General features: G+C 44.4%; 1 protein-coding gene across 1 annotated transcript in view; it reads left to right on the forward strand.

Moving 5' to 3' along the window:
- The window catches only part of SON (SON DNA and RNA binding protein), a 301,593-nt gene that overhangs the window by 243,410 nt on the left and 38,779 nt on the right, over positions 1–19,404 (forward strand). The window contains exons 10-13 of the mRNA XM_082247959.1: positions 3,287–3,397; positions 8,788–8,904; positions 11,693–11,840; positions 13,658–13,723. Of these exons, the coding sequence (XP_082104085.1) occupies positions 3,287–3,397; positions 8,788–8,904; positions 11,693–11,840; positions 13,658–13,723 (442 nt within the window). The remainder of the gene's footprint in view (positions 1–3,286; positions 3,398–8,787; positions 8,905–11,692; positions 11,841–13,657; positions 13,724–19,404) is intronic.

Genomic DNA, 19,404 nt, shown 5'->3' on the forward strand with positions numbered 1-19,404 from the left:
AGTGTTTGTGTACACTAAAATGATATAGTGTGTGTGTGCGTGTGTATAGTGTTTGTGTACACTAAAACGAAGTTTAATGTATTTTTTTTACTGAACATACTGGCTTTATAAACCATTGAGCAAATATCGTGTAGCATAGAAACCTGAAAATACCATCTTTTTGTTCTACAGATTTATTGCTTTCAAAAAAAAAATGTTTTGGGAGAAGTATTCTTAAGGCCAAAAATTGTTTTGGGAGAAGTATTCTTAAGGCCAAAAATTCATTTGTGTGTGTGAAAATATTTGAAAAAAATGGTCTGGCAGTTAAAAGGTTTAATAAACATGGGGGAAATGTGCATGTATTACAGAATTGTACTACTTTTTTTTTTTTTTTTTGCCCTGACATACAACTTTTTTCCGCCAAATAGTTGATTCTGCTATATATAATTCTTTAATTGTACAGACTACTACCTCATAACAACACCTCCATGTTGGCCTATTCTTTTGCAAAGCTGGATGCCACGTAGCACACAGCCCCACACAACACTATACTATTTTTCGTTTGAGTGCTGTTAGGCTGAATTACAGTGCCTTGAAAGTTTTCATACCCCTTAAAATTTTGCATATTTTGTCATGTTACAACTAAAAACGTAAATGTATTTTAGATTTCAATATTTTTATCTAAGTTATAAGACAATGTCAAATAAGGCACAATCTTTGAACAATGGAGCAAACAGATGTTAAACTGAACACAAATACAGGCATGTTTTTCCCTCAAAATATTTGTAGACCAAAGACCTCCTAATGTTAAACCGGGAGATCTCCGCATTAAATAATCTAGGTAGGAATACCAGTGGTGATAAAACTGTATAGTAAGATAGAAAATATTACCAATAGGGTCAAGGAATACATGTCCAATCCACTAGGAACTGACTACGTGATATCCCATCTAGCCATATTGATATGTGATACTGGTAATGGAAAAAAGATAGGGGGCAGGGAACAGGAGAGAGAAAGAGGAAAGAAAAAGGTGGGGGGTTGGGGAATTGGGAGGGGAGGAGAAGGAAAAAGACTAGTAAGGGGAATTACCCGTGTTTATTCCTATGAGTATCATCAGCAAAGAACTATATGTTCTATCAGAACATATAAGGGAGCTTAGTCAGGTCAGTAAGAGTGGCGTATACCGTAGATACCCGCCCCCATAGGAGGCCTTTCGTTTGACAAGATAATCCAAAATTTGTAAGTGTAAGGGGTCCCTCTAGCAAATGAAGTTTAGATCTTACAAAAGCGATAAGCTAATTGTACTGAAACATTTCATTAGAGGGCATTTTAAATGTATCCCTAAAAGATTTCAAGGAGTATGGTTGATGCCCATTGAAGTAGTCACCTATCCTTAAAAGCCCATTGTTAAGCCACCATAGGAATGGAATCCGAGTCAGTCTGGGGGAAAACCCAGGGTTGCAGAACAAGGGGGCCAGCGGGGTATGTGGAGTTGACAGGTTTTCAATGTTTTACTCCATCCCAAACCGCTAGTAAATGAGATGGGCTAGGACACAAAATAGGGGGGAGAAGATGGCTAGGACACAAAATAGGGGGGGGGGGGGCGAAGACGGCTAGGAAGTCACATTAGAGTACCAATGGCAAAAGGGTGGCACGAGAGCTTCAATAGAGACCTAGAGGGGTGTAGATCCCCTAGCCGTTGTGTAGGAAAGCTGAGTTATTTGAGCAGCTTTATAGTAAACATCATAAATGTATTTTATTGTGATTTTATCTGATCAAAACAAAGTGGCATCTAATTGTGAAGTGGAAGGAAAATGATAAATGGTTTTCCAAATATTTTACAAATATCTGAATAGTGTGACGTGCATTTGTATTCAGCTCCCTTTACTCTGATACCTCTAAATAAAATCTAGAGGAACCAATTGCATTCAGAAGTCACCTAATTTAGTAAATAGTCCATCTGTGTGTAATTTAATCTCAGTATAAATACAGCTGTTATGTGAAGCCCTCAGAGGTTTGTTGGAGAACCTTAGTGAACAAACAGCATCATGAAGGCCAAGGAACATACCAGACAGGTCTGGGATAAAGTTGTGGAGAAGTTTAAAGCAGAGAGAGGTTATAAAAAATATCCCAAGCTCTGAACATCTCATGGAGTACTGTTCATTCCATCATCCGAAAATGGAAAGAGTATGGCAACACTGTAAACCTTCCAAGACATGGCCATTCACCTTAACTGACAGGCTGGGCAAGGAGAGCATTAAAGAGGTTGTAAACCCCCCTCTGTAAGTTGTACCTATAGGTAAGCCTATAATAAGGGTGGGGAGCTGAAGAAGGTATAAAACCATGACTGAGTGGAAAAGACATAAACAACGCCTAGTATTAAAATGCCAGTAAATTAGCATAGAGTGAGGTCAACTTAAAGTGAATGAAGCAAGTCCATATTTTAATAACATCTGTAAGTCAATCCCGAGAGGTGTAGCTCAACTCCTCTATTTCCAGCCTTCCAAACCATTCCTACATAGATGGAACTACCTGTTGCCTCCAATGCATGGGAATGCACATTCTAGCTGCCTAAACCTTTTATAGTTCACTTTTATTCACTAGAAAAAATTGAATATTTATGTAGTTGTTTCAACCCATTCATGACCAGATGCCTAGATGTTTATGCTAAGTTTTGCAATGTCAACATGTGTTGGGTAACTTGGCAATAACCATATGATTATTATTGAAAATAAAAACCCTGCTTTTGCTTTTTTTTTTTATTATTGGATGACAAAGCCACAAAATTGGGGAAAAAAATGTCCTGTTTGTTATTTTTATAGTGACACTATCTGTTAGTTGCACTATTAATTACATTGCACTGCGGGTGAATACTGCGCCCTAAGGAGGCAGTGTTCATCTGCAGGCTTAAGGCTTTCATTTTTATCATAGATCATAGCGGATATAGCGAGCACATGATTGGGAGCCATTCTGGTTTTTAATCATCAGTTGGGCCACTGGCGGTAGGCATTGAAAGCCTGAAGCCATGCAAACTGTCAGCTACTAGCTCTCATAGGGGAGAACATTTAATAATGTGTCCGGCCAGTCATTTCTGGAGACATTAATTTAAAGATTGCAGACTGGAGGGGTTAAGCAACAATCCTGTTTTCATAAAGTAGCACCATTGTTTGATTTATAAAATCTTTTTTTTTTTTAACTTGTAATTGAATTGCAGCTAATATCACTAGCACTCACGTATTATATATATTTAAATGACTTTTGCAGAATAAAATTCAATGTATTTCCCCCACCTTTGTTTTTATTTTAGCCAGTGGACATTACTGCGGCAATGAACGAGCGTGCCATGGCCCAAACTCGACTCACGGGGAATCCATTTGACCTTGAAGCACTACTTATGCTTAACCGTGCACAGGAGCAGGTTAGTTATACTAAGCTTTGTGCTTTATTTTAAAACCTGATTATTCAGTTGTGCATGTAAAGTTGTGGATGACTTCATAATGGTTTCCTGTAACCGTTTAGACTCCGGTTGTAATATTTTGCCCCGCTTGTGTTTGCCTCCAGCCATCATTGCAAAGCAGTGACAGAGGTATCAGTCTTTTGCTGTTTCCCCAGTCAAATGAGTGTTCATTATTTGGAATCCACTAGGGAGTGTGATGTAGTAGCTGCAGCAGATGTGAAGTCTGCTGGAGGTATCTCACCATGGAGGCCCTGGGAGAAGTAAGATGACAGCACTGAATTTAAAGATAAACTCCACTAATTTATAAAAATAAAAAACCTCAAATTAAGTAGTTTTGTATTCCTTAATACATCAATAAATATATTTTTTTTAAATTTCAGGTTGTGTGGGTACCTATATTTGACTTGATATCAGCCTCTACTGTACTACAGAGCTCAAACTGTCAGAGGGTGAAGCAGCACAGGGAGCGAGTCAGTTGTGCTCTCTGCTAAAAAAGGAGCATGCAGATAGTGAAGAGTGGCAGAGAGGGGAGCTTATCGATGCGCTGTTTCTCCTTTAACTGTTCAGTCACAGGCTGGGGAGGGACAAATCCTGCATGTGTTGCTTAAACAGGCGATCCAGCCTCGTTCAGAAAAAATAGTCAGCTGCTACAAATACTGTAGCTGCTGACTTTTAATATTAGGACACTTAACTGCCCAGGGATCCCGTGATGTCAGCACCCCAGCTGATTTCTACATCCGCTTGAGGGTGCTGCTGCCGCCGCCATTGCTTTTAAGGGAAACTGGCAGTGAAGCCTTGCTGCTTCACACCTGGCTCCCTACTGTGCATGAGCAAAGTGTGCTGCGCTTTCTAAATGGCCCAGTGGTGGGGGAAAGAGGAGGGCAAACTCTATAGTGATCTCGCTTGTGGTGAGATCTCCCAGAAGTGGGGCTGGTTACCTGTCAAAAACAGATAGACGGAGCTTCCACTTTTTGTGAAGCTCTGCTTTAACCCCTTGGCACCAGCCGCACTCAAATATGCGGCTTCTCTGTCCTGAGAGGCTGCATATTTGCGGTCAGTATCGCTGTGCCGAGAGCGCGCTCCCGGGCACAGTAACCGGGGCCTGACTGAGAGCTTTTGAATCATGTGACCCCCAATCACAGCAGTCACATGATCTTTAACCCCACCTCCCGGCATCCTAAACCTCTTAAAAGGCTGGGAGGCGCCAACACAAAGAGGTTAAAGTGGCTGTAAACCCTTAGTGGAGGAACTATCCTGGCGTGATACAGAGATGAAACAAATCCTCCTACATAAGTTGTATCTGTTATCTGCAGTCTTCTCTTCATTGGTTCAAAGTGCTGAACCTATAAGCTTGTCTGAGCGTTTTGAAAAAAACGGGTTGGTGAGCTGAAGTACACTCTGCAGAGCTCCGTGAGAAGAGCTCTGAGAGCTGATTGGAGGGAAGAGATATGCCCCCTCCACACAGCTCACTGGAACAGAGTGGATTCTGTCAATCCGCTGGAGATCCTTCCCCTGTCACCTTTTTTTTTGGTGTCAGTAAAACTTGTCAGAAGTGGTTCCTGCTGATAGCACATGAGCAAAGCAGCATACAGAAATTACTTAGTGCTCTTAATTGAGACAAGTACACACTATAGAGGAATATGCATTGTTTATATTTCATGTCTGAGGTATACAACTACTTTAAGGCTGGTACACAGGGGTTGAATATTGGCCAGTTCAACAGAAGCCAGCCAACTTTCAGCCAGTGTGTACAGCAGCCTGTCCATCAGAAGCTGGTTTAATGACTGGCTTCTGTCGAACAAACATGCTGGAAAACCATCATCCAATCAGTCAGGACACAATAGCTCAACTGGGGAGATCACCGCACTAACATCACTTAATACAGTGACATTTCAGTTTTTTTGGGTTTTTTGTTCATTCAGCCCGCTGGGTTGAACAAAAAAACTTTGCGTGTGTACCTAGCTTTAAAGTGACATTAACCACTTCCAGACAGCCCGTCGCAGTTATACGTTGCTACTTTGACAATAAATACCGGGTGTTATGGCAGCAGATAGCTGCCCTAACCCTGTTTTTTTTTCTTTTTACTGGGTGGGCGCTCCTCTTTTTCTAATAAAAATGGTCCCAGCGGCAGATTCGCCGCTGGATCACTTTTATGGGCGGTGGGAGAGGTCCCCCCTCCTGCCGCTTCCTGGTCGTTTTCCCCGCTTACCAAAGCCGTCGGTAGCGGGGAAAACGATCCGGTCCTCTCCCCTTCTAGGCAGAAAGTCATGTGTGGGCAAGCTGGCCCCAACTTGACTCTATGGCCTTGTAGGACCAGAGCGACATCATACGTTGCTTCCTCCCAATGGCCTTAAAGGGGCCCATTTTTTTCCATGATGGAAAAAAAATGACTTTTTTTTTTTTTTGTGCTTTTTAGTGTAGATGTGAGATCGCTTTTTGCCTGATATGCAGATTAACCAATAACACACATTTGAAAACTTCTACACTACCGTTCAAAAGTTTGGGGTCACTTAGAAATGTCCTTATTTTTGAAAGAAAAGCACTGTTTTTTTTTTTTTCAATGAAGATAACGTTAAATTAATTAGAAGTACAGTCTAGACATTGTTAATGTGGTAAATTACTATTCTAGCCAGAAACGGCTGATTTTAAATGGAATATCTACATAGGTGTACATAGGCCCATTTCCAGCAACCATCACTTCTGTGTTCTAATTAGTGATCGACCGCTATCGTCTTTTTTTTTTTAATGCTGATACCGATATTTTGGTCATTGGATATCCTTATCGGCCGATATCTGTCGATATTTTCGGACATGTAAAAAAAAAAAATTTTTTTTTCTAAAGGTACTCTTGTGGAGGGATCTGGGGGTCTAAAAGACCTCAAACCCCTTCTCTGCACCGAAAAGCATTCAAAACGCCAAGTTTGGCTGCTTTGAATGCTGTCAGTTTTTTTTAATTCAGCGCCGAGTACCCGGAAGTGATGTCATGACATCACTTCCGGGTTTTTTAAATGGAGACGCAGTACACCGGGTCTTCTCTTCAGCAGCGGTGGCAGTGGAGGTAGGATGCCCGGGTCTCCCAGTGGGACGAGAGACCCGGGTGAGCTACGCAAGGTGGCGGGAGGTGGAGGGACATCCCCTCCCGCTCCTTGTAATGACAGCCGAGCGGCTTCTCAGCCACATCGGTTGTCATTACAAGTCAGCCGACCATTGGCTATGGACACTGGTACCAGGGTGATGCCTCTAGCTGCAGGCATCACCCCGGTACAAGCACTTTCCCTAAATATCGGCAATATTGGTAAATCCAAAGGCCAATTCCGATATATCTGGCAAAGTGCATATCGGCCCCCGATATATCGGTGTTGCCGATAATCGGTCTATCCGTAGTTTTAATGGTACATTGGATTACAAAACCCTTGTGCAATTATGTTAGCACAGCTGAAAACTGTTGTGCTGATTAGAGAAGCTATAAAACTGGCCTTCCTTTTAGCTAGTTGAGTATCTGGAGCATCAGCTATGTGGTGTTGGTTATACTCTCAAAATGGCCAGAAAAAGAGAACTTTCTTCTAAAACTCAACAGTCTATTCTTGCTTTGAGAAATGAAGGCTATTCCATGCGAAAAATTGCCAAGACACTGAAGATTTCCTACAACGGTGTGTACTACTCCCTTCAGAGAACAGCACAAATGGGCTCTAACCAGAATAGAAAGCAAAGTGGGAAGCCACAACTAAGCAAGAGGACAAGTACATTGGAGTCTCTAGTTTGAGAAATAGACGCCTTACAGGTCCTCAACTGGCAGCTTAATTTAAATGGTACCCGCAAAACGCCAGTCTCAACATCCACAGTGAAGAGGTGACTCCGGATGCTGGCCTTCAAGGCAGAGTGGCAAAGACAAAGCCATATCTGAGACTGGCCAATGAAAGGAAAAGATTAAGATGAGCAAAAGAACACAGACATTGGACAGAGGAAGATTGGAAAAAAGTGTTATGGACAGACAAATCTAAGTTTGAGGTGTTTGGATCACACAGAAGAACATTTGTGAGACCCATAACAAGCAAACGGATACTGGAGGAGTGCCTGACGCTATCTGTCAAGCATGGTGGAGGTAATGTGATTGTCTGGAGCTTCTTTGGTACTGGTAAAGTGGGAGATTTGTACAAGGTAAAAGGGATTTTGAAAAGGGAAGGCTATCACTCCATTTTGCAACGCCATGCCATACCATGTGGACAGCGCTTAATTGGAGCCAGTTTCCTCCTCCAACAGGACAATGATCCAAAGCACACCTCCAAACTATGCAAGAACTATATAGGGAAGAAGCAGTCAGCTGGAATTCTGTCTGTAATGGAGTGGCCAGCACAGTCCCCAGATCTCAACTCTATTGAGCTGTTGTGGGAGCAGCTTGACTGTATGGTACGTAAGAAGTGCCCATCAAGCCGATTCAACTTGTGGGAGGTGCTTCAGGAAGCGTGGGGTGAAATTTCTTCAGATTACCCCAACAAATTGACAGTTAGAATGCCAAAGGTCTGCTAGGCTGTAATTGCTGCAAATGAAGAATTCTTTGATGAAAGCAAAGTTTGAAGGATAGAATTATTATTTCAAATAAAAATCATTATTTCTAACACCGTCAATGTCTTGACTATATTTTCTATTAATTTTGCAACTCATTTGGTGAATAAAAGTGTACGTTTTCATGGAAAACATGACATTGTCTGGGTGACCCCAAACTTTTGAACGGTAGTGTATGTAGTGATAGTGCTCTAATTAATAAATATATATTTTAAAGAATCCGCAGTCCCTTTAATTAAAAAAGTGATGTCCCTGGTCAGACAGGGCGTTCTGGGAAAAACAAAAGAGTGGGGGAACACACTGGGGGCGTGGCCTGGTCAGAGTCCAGGCTGAGGTTGCCACTCTCCTATTGATCTTAGGGACCTTGCGGATGTGCGGCTGCAGGGATCCGCAGGGATCCTTTCATTTCGTACTAGCCAAAGCAGGAGCTGGGACAAGCCCCATCCAGCGCCAGCACTCTGTGGCAGATGCTTCAGAATTTACACATACCCTGTTTCAACAGAGCCTGAGCAGCACACTAAACTGCGGGTCAGTCACCCTGTGAAAATAGCTGATCTGGCTTGAATCAGGAAAAAAAGTCTTGCTTTTGTGATTCAGTGGTACTTGTGCATGATCTCCTTATGTAAACTGATGGTATTCAGCTTAATGGAAGTTCCAGACACACAATATGTGGCAATGGGAATTTGATAATAGGTAATACAATGAATTGTTTTAATTCCATAATTTAAAATCCTCGTCCTGTTTTTATTTCAGTATAAGATTTTTATCATGCTTCTTCCTTGCCATAGATCGATGCGTGGGCTCAGTCTACTTCCCTTCCTGGGCAGTTTACAGGAAGCACCGGAGCCCAGGTGCTGTCTGCTGATGAAATTAGTAACAGTGGCCCACAAGCGTGGCTTAAAAAGGTATGCAGTAGGCAAGCAGTGATGCCTAGACTATGTACATGCTCTTGAAGTTTTTAGAAAATGGCATATTAATTGTCAGTGCTTGTTTTTATTACGCTGTATATAATTAGATGTATAAAGCATAGCACTGGAGAAAATCCTCTTCACAAACTACCACAAACTGAAACCTAAACTGTACTGAAACTAAAACTTGTAGTATTTCATTTGGTTAAAGTGGACACACATTCCCGTGTAGTAGAATGTATGTGTCTAGTTAATGTGTGTGTTTATAGATGTATGTTCATTCTAATGAACTGGTAATGTGACACCAGCCCATATTTCATTTTGAGGTGGTTTGTGAGATTGGTCCTTAAAACCTAACCTTTTCCCTCTGGCTGAATGAACTTTTGTGTTTCCCAAAACTGGTCTGTTTCACTGTTCCTTTCACTGTCAAAGTGGTTCACATGATAAGAGTCAGAAATTGTCGTCATGGGAAGTCAGTGGGGAGTTTGATTTGGTGCATTCCAGGGTTTTCCCTGTTTCTGAAAATGAAAAGCCCACTTCCATCTACATCTTTAGCAGTTGTTGATAATCCATAGTTGAGCCATTTCCAGTTTGGTTATTTGTGTAGTCCTGTGAAAAGGTGATATCAATAGCTATGCCCTGTTATGATTTTCTTATTCAAGGGCATGCAAGAGGCTGTAGTGATATGCAAAAAGCAGTAACCACTAGCAATCAGATTTCTTACTGTAGCCAGTTAAAGGTGATTTCATCATTGTTACTGCATTTTGTTTATCATTATCTCACTTTTGCTTGTTAATTGAATAAGCTTATTAGTATGAGCAGCAACGGATGGTATGTAGAGCAGTGGAGAAGTCATCAGCCAAGAAAGAAGATGAGTACCCAGGAAGCAGAGACGTCTTGAGACTGCAGAAGGATTGAGCACAAGGGACGTCAAGAATGATCTGTACTTGGTTGGATGTATCGTGCCGCTGCCATTGACGTTGCAAGAGTACCTGTCCCCTCCTGCTGCTACCACATTGGCTCTCCCCTCTGCCTACCAGATGTTGCTGCTGTCTTTAAATATTTGTTTATGGGGATCATGTTTTTAATGTATCAGATGAAACAAATTCTCCCTTTATCTGTCTCCTACTGCAGTGCAAGTGTAAACAGCCAAATCTCAGAATCCTTAACCCAGCCATAGACAGTTCCTGCTGAACCGGCCAAGATTCGAACCATGTATGGGCAGGCTGAATGTTCCCAAGTTGATCAGTACAACCAGCCTGTCAGATTTTACATGTGATTATTGCTAGAGGCTGTCATAGCTGCCAGCAATAATCACTGTGTTCTCCCGGTGTGGAAGGCTTCCCTTCCCCAACCCACGGTGGCAGGAAAACAATTTGCTCTATCTATAGCCGGACTTAGTAATCAATCGGAACTGTTTTTAATTCAGGCGTATTTTTATTTTCATTCTATTTTTTTTCATAGTTTTGGTTTCCTATGTCTTCAGATTCTGGAGTATTGACTGTGTAAGTACTGTACCAAATATAAGTTGCCCTTTTTAGTGTGTAAAACTGCCTGATCATTTCACTCTTTATGAAATGATTAGTCACTGTTCTGACCCTTATCACGTCAACCCCAAATTACTTCTGCCCATAGCAGTGCAATTGTATTCTGACTTGTATTTTGCAATATGTTCTCCGCTTTGGTGGGCACAGTAAAACAGACCTTGATGCTGAAAATTCTATCATTACAAAGCAGGTTCTAAAGCGGGATCGGACCCTGGTGTGACAATGGCTGGGGTCTGTGTCACTCTCAGCCCTTCTTTTATGAAACTGTTCCCGGCATTGAGAGGGGCGAATGGAACCCATACGTAAGTAAGTAAAACCAAAACAAAAAACCCTGGGTGTTTAAAGCGAGGAGATCCAGCGTGGACAGTGTCTTCTACGTGATCTGGTTCAGCCCCATCATGACTCATGACTGGGTGTGACAGGTCAGAGACCAGTCTCCATACAAGCCATGTTCTGTTTACTGTTTGGTGGTTGAATTACGCTTATTGTTTCACAGTTGCAGATTAACCTGATTGTGCATTGTTAAAGTGACACAGGGCTGCTAGATATCTCACTAACAAGAGGTGGGGGGTTCTCTTTACTGTGCCAAAATATGTTTCTTGCTTCAGTCCAGGATGACAGACTAGAATTTGCCCAGTGTTCAGGTTTCAGGATGACGGTAGGACAGCTCTTTGCATGGGTAAGCATGGGGTTACCAGAGAGGGGATGGTTCACAGTCACCTGTGAACTTTCACCGCTCTATATGGAAACTTGTTGCAGGGTCAGATCCTTGTAGCTGCCTTGTGTCCACGGTCACTGCCTGCTCTACTATCACAACACTGCAGCCAAAGATTCATTAGGTAGGTAAGAATTTAACAAGTTTTTCTTTTTCCTTTTCCTTTTCTAAAACTTTGATATGCTATGCACTTTTTATTTATCTGTCATTCACAGAAGTATGTTAAAATGTAACTTTCCTCTTGTGTGGCAGACTGGTGTCAGAACCATTACTGATCAGTAGAGGACGTTGTAAAAGACAATTAAAAAACATGGCTTCGCTTTGTGCATATTCTGCATGGAGAGCTGTAGTCCTCTGTTATGTTTCTGGTATCTAGTAAATATGAATTGTGTAGTCACTTATCAGGGGGTTTGGAAGCCTGCCTTGGAAAACAGTAAGAAATTGTACATTTTACCACCTTATTTTTAAAGTTATAGTAACATTTTGGTTCGCCCCTTTTCTGTCTCATCTGTCTGCCTTCTAGGATCAGTTTCTAAAGGCAGCACCGGTTACTGGTGGAAGAGGAGCCCTACTCATGAGGAAGATGGGATGGAAGGAAGGAGAAGGACTTGGAAGAAATAATGAAGGAAATGTTAATCCTATTCTTGTTGACTTTAAGACTGATCGTAAGGGTAAATGTCATTTTAAACATGTCAAGAAAATAAATGCCTTAAAAAGAAGAAAATATCCTCACTTATAACAGTGATTATCGCTGGCCCATACCTTTGTTGTGCCATGATTAGGATGGTGCAGAAAGGAACAGGCCAATTATAGACACTGCTGGGAAGTGTGGGTATTGACGTATTAGAAATCCTTGTGATCTGTGCCTCCTTTAGGCAATTAATAAAATAACACATTTTTTAAATAGAAATTTAAAGGAAAACATTGCTGGTTATAGATTGCAATGGAATGGTGGCTGGTAATACCATAAAGCAGGGATCCTCAAACTACGGCCCTCCCAGCTGTTACGGAACTACACATCCCGTGAGGCATTGTAAAACTCGGACATTCACAGACATGAATAGGCATGATGGGAATTGTAGTTCCTGAACAACTGGAGGGCCATAGTTTGAAGACCCCCTGCCGTTAAGTTTATGTCCCAACAAAATTAAAAACAAGGGGTCACTCTTCACGTCTGGAGGAAACCAGATTTAATCTCCAAATAGGGAAAGGCTTCTTCACAGTAAAGCCTAGCACACATGGGCTGAATGTCAGACAGCAAAGGCTGGTTCAGTAGAAAGCAGCCAACATTCGACCTGTACATACTGCAGTCAGTCCAACAGAAGCCGGCCATCCGGGGGGGGGGGGGGGGGGCAATGGCGGCGCTTGGGTCAGAACACAATAGAACAGCAGGGGAGATTGCTGTACTAACATCAGATAGTTGGTACAGCGGCTCCTTCTGAGCTGTCAGTTTATTGTTTTTGTGTTAAGCCCTGCTTGTTTGAACAAAAAAACTGCTAACCACGCTTAAGAGCTGTGAAAATGTGGAATAGACTCCCTAAAGAGCTGGTTCTTGCCAGCTCAAGCGATTGTTTTAAAAAAGGGCTGGGATTTTTCCTAAATGCACATAATCTAAGTGGATACTAATAATTTCATAGGTAAAGTTGATCCAGGGAATATCCTATTGCCTCTCGGGGGATCAGGAAGAATTTTTTCTCCCTCCTGGAGCAAATTGGATCATGCTTTTATTGGGGGTTTTTTGCCTTCCTTTGGATCAACTGGGTATAGGATTGTGCATATGGAGGTTTTCTATTTGTGTGTGCGTGTGTTTTTTTTTGTTCAGTTTTTTTTCCTGTGTTGGTTGCACCTGATGGACTTTTTTCAGAGGCCTCCATTCAGTGGGATTGAATCCTGAGCTGTATTTTTTTCAAACACCTAGGGGAAAGGTAAAAATGAAGACAAATTTAGCCTGGTATTGGACTTTAAAGTGCTGCAAGTACAGGAAAATACCTGTTAATCAAAAATCGAGCCTGTTCTGTACTGAAATCTGGAGTGTTTCAACCCTGCCTGAGTTTTTTCTTTATGGACTACAAAACTCCTAGCCCTCTTCTCATCTCCATAACTTTAAAGTGGACTTGTTCTGCAGTCTAGCAGGGAACATCTCAGGAGAGGGGGAAGAGTACACAGGTAAATTTAGAAGCTTACTGGATTGTTTGCAGGATTTTTGAATATTTTTCTGCGTTTGTAGCATCTTTAAAGAGGCAAAAAATGGGGAAATGTGCATGCATTGGATAGGAGTACTAATTATGTTTATCTTTTATTTTTTTGCTCAGACATACACTTTATGATAAAGAATGTTTTGTAGCCATTACATTTTTAAAACAAGGCAGGCTTTTCTGTAATGGGTTGGGTGCCGAGTATTCCAGACTGTTTTTCATTGCAAGTAGAGTAATCCTAACTTTATTTTTTAACATTACCCGAGAATGACATTAAGTGTTTCCCATTCTAGGATTAGTGGCAGATGGGGAAAAAGCATCCAACAAGCTGACCATGCCTGTTATTAAGGATCTATCTGGTGAGTTCTGTGCATGTAATTTAATTGTTACAAATCAGATAGCTTTCTAAACATGTTATATGACGGTTGCTGGATCTGGCTGCTTTTGGCCATATTGAGTCAAAAAATTATTTATATGGGTGTCAGAATACAATCGTACTTGGAAAGAACAATTATGCTGTTCTTTTCTGCACTGGCCGAATCCCTTTATTTAAAATATTGTATGCCCTACCAAGCCCTTTTCTGTTTCAGTACGTTTATTAAATGTTTCAAAGGAGCACACAAATCATAAGCAAACTGCAATAGTAAAAAGTAAGTAATAAAGTCCCACAACGGAAGTGGAATACAGCTAAATACCAAAGATAAAGATATCTAAATGTTACGCCAAGACATCTTCAAAATTGACAAGGTATAAAGTGGAAGAGTATGATCTTATTGAGGCTACAAACTTCCCTTCCAAGGCATACAACAATCCCACGCAGGAGACTCAAAAGCAGATAGCATCTCAACATTCTCACAACCCCCTGGCCAGCCAACGCAGATCATGGATACACATAAATGCTCCATAGCAGAGAATTAGCTTAGTAGCTAAATAGATTCAAGAAAGAAAAGAGGAAAAAAAGAACCAGAACATAGATTCGAAAGCCCACTTTCTCTTACGTCCTCTGACAGTCGCTGCCCACTCATACAGTCTTCACTTATGGGTATTGTCCTTATCCATAGGGGTAAACTAGGCTAAAGATTTTTGTTAAAATCCTACATAAAAGCATTTGCATGTACACACCCACAGGGGGCTGTCACTCTGGACCATACCCTCATGCTAGCAGCATTCCCAACTCAGTTTGTCTTTTGCCTAGATAAGGGGTAGACAGGCTTTCCCTGGCTGGGGCTGCGGTCTCAGCATCTCTACTTTTCTTAATTCATTTTATTTCTGAAAAAGTGTTTTTCTCTTTCTCATGATAGAATTTTATTTGTTCCTGCGCTTAGTAAGAGGACTACAGCGTTTGCGGAGCTGGGAATCGGACTGGTTGTCCTGGTGTGTCAGGAAAGAGAACCTTATGGAATCCCAGCCTGCCATCGAGCGTTTAGCAGGCTATGCGTACGCCCAGGCCTCGCAAACGACCTGTCCCTGTCCTCAGGGACAAATGCCCGCGCATGTGACTACTTCGCTAGGATGGCGCTACTGCCGTGGGAGGCTTCCCGTCTCACGGCGGTACCCACGCTACCGCTGTTCGGTGAGTAACCCCTCTATGTGGGGAGTGTCTGTGGGGCCTCTGTGTTGGGGATGTCAGTTTGCCTGTGATGTCTGTATTATTCCCCTCATGTCTGTCAGTGTCCTTCCCGGTCTCTCCCTGTCCCTGTGGGCACTATTGTGGTTATGCCGTGCTGTGGTCCCTCTCCCAGACGTGTGCCTTTTTGTGTACTTTTTGGGGGTGCCAGACATGTGCGTGTGGCCCGCTGCGAAAAATCGTGGGGCCGCCATTTTTAGTGTGGGCGCACTATTCAGCTTCATTATGGGCTCTGCGCTCCTCCCTGCAGCAATTTCGGGCCCTTCCGGATCTTGGATGTGGCAAGGTCCTTCCAATACATGGGCTCGGCGGCTATTTTCCCAAAGCCTCCCAACTACATTACATTACATGGGCAGCCATTTTCCCTTAGTCCGTGTCCTCTAGCTGATGACATCATTTCCTTTCCTCAGACCGCAGATCGTTCCAGCAAAGCTTGGAGGGTTGTATATATGCACTTCTGGGGGTCTTTTAGCCTTTCTTGGGTAATTTTTTCGTGCTGGCAGTCACTTTCCTGTTGTTTGCTTGTGACAATATTTAATTTCTGCTGCGGTACCTCGCGGTGCGATCCGCATCGGTTCCTATTTAAAGGGCCAAGGCTTTCCAAATTACCAGGATTGCTAATTCCCCCCCCCCCCCCCCCCCCAGCTCTGGTGGAGGATTCAGGCACGCCTGGGTCCTCTTGAGCAGAGCTCCCTTAGCGCTGCACTTGCGGCTTTAGCATTAAAGGGGGATCTGCTGATGTCTGAATGGTCTTTTAGAAAAAGGTCCAGACCTTCACCTTCTTCTGATTCAGATTCTGATATGGTTGTCCCCATCAGTGTACCCCTGAGGGGTCTCAGTTCTCTGTCGGAGGGGGAGGGGGAAGTTTCCCCCGCCAGGGCTGCCAGAAATCTCACTGCTATGGCTGCGCTCATTAGTTCTGTCAATTAAGCGCTGCATCTGTAGGATGAGCCCCACCAGCAGGGTATGCGGTCATCCTTTGGGACCCGCAGAACCCGGATATCGGTTCAGGTTTTTTTCCTGTCACGCCGCATTTCATGCACGGTATAGTAATAATAAACAAGGGCGCAATCTAAAGCGCAACTTTGTGTTACCTAGGCGGTTTGAGTACAGTTGTTCCTTTGCGTCTCCCACGGATTTGCGTGGGCCGGTGGCCCCTAAGGGGACCACACTGTGTCCAGGTTGAATAAGGCCACTCTAATGCCCGCGGAGGATTCTCCGGTGTTTAAGGACCCGGTGGACAGAAGGGTGGAGTCTATTACCTATATGGTGGCGGGTTCCTTGCTGAAACCCGTGTTCGCTTCAGTTGTGGTCTCTCAGGCTGTGCTGGAGTGGGTTAAAGTTATTCAACGCACCATGCATGCGGATTCTGCTCCCCCTGCTACGATGGCCATGATAGAACGGGTATCTAGCTTTACTATACCTGTGTGACACGGCCTTGGATGGGGCCCCTCTGTCTGCATGCGCGGTGCACATCTGTCGCATTGTGTGGTTAAAAAGCTGGTTGGCTGACCAGTCTCCCAAAAAGACATCCCTTATGCGGGGGACATACTTTTTGGGGAATCCCTGGATGTGTTGGTTAAGGGGGTGACTGGGGGTAAGAGCACTCTTCTACCCCAAGTGGCCACAGAAAAGAAAAAAAAAATGTCTCCGCGGTAAGCGGGGCCCTTCCCTTAAAACCAAACAGGGGTCTTTTCGTGCCTTTAGGGCACAAGACAAGGGCAAGACCCGAGTGGTCTGAAGAAGCCCTGGGCGGGCAAGCCGAAAGCCGCCCACCCTAAAGCGCTGTCCCAGTCCGCCCCCGCCTGAAGGGGCGCCCTCACCCGCTTCAGGGGTGGGGGGACGTCTGCGCTGTTTCCCACACCTTGGCTGTCCAAGGTTCCAGACAGGTGGGTCCAGGAACTCGCCCGATCAGGGTACAAGATCGAATTTCGATCACGCCCGACAGACAGATTCTTCCCCTCAAATCTTCATTTAACCCCGGATCGTCTCCTCAATCTCCACCGGGCGGTGCAGGATCTGCTCGCCCAGGGGGTGATTGTCCTGGTGCCTCATCGGGACAGATGTCTGGGTTTTTACTCGAATCTGTTCACGGTGCCCGTAAAGGAGGGCAAGGTCCGATTCTGGACTTAAAGTTTCTGAACCGCTTCGTGTGAGTTATGAAATTCCGCATGGAATCTATTCGATCGGTGGTGGCCTCTCTTAGTCCGGGAGGTTTCCTGGCGTCCATCAACCTCAAGGATGCGTATTTACACATCCCCATTTACGAGGATCATCAGAGGTACCTCAGATTCGCGATTGCGGAGGAGCACTATCAGTTCGTGGCGTTGCCTTTTGGTCTTGCTTCGGCTCCAAGGGTGTTTACCAAAGTCTTGGCTCCTGTCCTGGCCCTGTTGCGGGTGCAGGGGATTGCAATCCTGGGATATCTGGACGATTTCCTGTTAAGGTCGCGTTCCAGTGCGACCTTGGTACACAATCTGGCTACCACGGTTCGGATACTCCAGGAGTTTGGGTGGACCATCAACTTCCAGAAGTCAACGTTGTCCCATTCTGTCCGGTTCCCCTACCTGGGGATGGTTCTGGACTCTGCTCAAGCAAAGTCTTCGTGCCGGAGGTATAACTCCAGACTCTACAGAGAGAGGTCAGGTCCCTCAGGGACAACGTTCCTCGTCACTCAGGTCCTGCATGCGGGTCCTGGGGTTGAGGGTGTCAGCCTTTGAGGCAATACCATTTGCACGATTCCACACGCGATCTCTGCATGCGGAGATTCTGGCCTGGTGGGACAGACATCCTCATTCCTTGGAAAGGTACTGAGAGCGATCAAACTATGTTTCTCTTACGTCCTCCGACAGTCACCGCCTCTTCATATTCGTCACAATGGGGTAATTGACCTTTGCTCCGTAGGAGTAGCTAGGCAACAGAATATGTCAATATTAAATCTTTTAACATATCCCACCCCCAGGGGGTGGTCCCCTCAGTCAATACCCTCCTACTTCCTGTATCCATACCTCAGTTTCATTGTCTAGCTTTCAGGAGTTAGCTGGCTGTTTCTGTGCTGGGGCATTTTGTCTCAGCCTTTATCTTCTTTTTGATTTTATTTGAGTTTTTTTCTCTCTCTTTACTTAGCTGTTACTTTTGTCAGCATTAGTTAGTTCTAATGATGAAGAGGATCGTGCGGGCTGGGTCTCGGGCTGGCCCCCCTGGTCGCAGGTTGTGGGCCAGTGGCTTCCCAGCCTGCCATTGAGCGTTCAGTCAGGTATTTTTCCTGGCATATGTGAACGATCCATCCCTGTTCGCTGCAGGGATGCTGTGGTGAGGTGGCTACCTCACTGGACGTCATGTGGTTTCGCACCGCAGTTCTACTGCGTCCTGGCTGCGACTCTCCCTGTCCCATGTGCAGTGGCTTGATCGCTTGTGCGGGTTCCCCACGCCATTCAGAAGGTAAGTGTACTCTGTGTGGGGACCTGTCTGTTTAGTGGGTGTCAGTCTGGGACTGTGTAACCCTGCATGTCTGTTCACACTATTGGGCTCCCTGTCTGGTTTGATGCTGCTGTGGACTGCAAGGAGGGGGGCTGTTATACACTGTTCTGTGTTACAAACTGTGTGATTCTCTGTGTGACATGCTGTATGTTGTAGGGCATGCTGTGGGACATGTTTTGTGAAACATGCGGCCGCTGCTGCGTTCCGCCATTTTATTAATAGCTGCAGGCATATGAGGGCCATTTCTATGTGCTGGGAGCGGCGTTTTTGGCGCCAAGCGCCGCCATTTTGGCGGCGATCGCTCGGGCCACATGTCAGCGCTGCATGCTCTGCCTTTGCAAGTCCCTCACCGGCGGCCATGTTTGTGGAGCCTTCCATAGGCTTTGTAGGAGCGGTCTGTGTTACATCACTTCCTTTCCCTGAGAACAGCGATCGGTGCAGCAGCTTGAGTGGTCTCTCCAGGTTTTATTTTCCTTATTCTTGTATTCCTTGCCTAAGTTTTTGTGATTCTCCCTGTGGGGGTCGGTGTGTGCTGTGTGTGCGGTGGGCTCCGCTCGCCGCGTTCTTAAAGAGGCAGTACTCCTTTTTTTCCTACACACTTTTGGGGGCATGGATTCTCAGGAAAGCAAATTTCCTCCCACTTTAGTGGGGGGCCAAGGGACTGCTGCTGCTCCCCCCGCGGGGGGTGATTTGGCTACTGTCGTGGCTAACCTAGCTGCTCAGGTGCAGAGGCTTGTGGCTGCTCAATCCACAAAACGGCCCAGAGTTTCAATTTCCTCTGATTCAGAGGGCGATGGTGATGGGGCTGCTATGGCTGGGGTCACCTTATCGGGATCCCGCTCGTCCCTGGACCTTGTGGGGTCTGAAGGGGAGGCAGAAGTTGAAGGGGTTGATAATTCCCCCCCCTGGCTCGTCTGAAGAGCTTGCACTCAT

The sequence above is a fragment of the Pelophylax lessonae genome (genome assembly GCF_965119305.1).
Source record: "Pelophylax lessonae genome assembly, chromosome: 2".
In the NCBI taxonomy this organism is placed as follows: domain Eukaryota; kingdom Metazoa; phylum Chordata; class Amphibia; order Anura; family Ranidae; genus Pelophylax; species Pelophylax lessonae.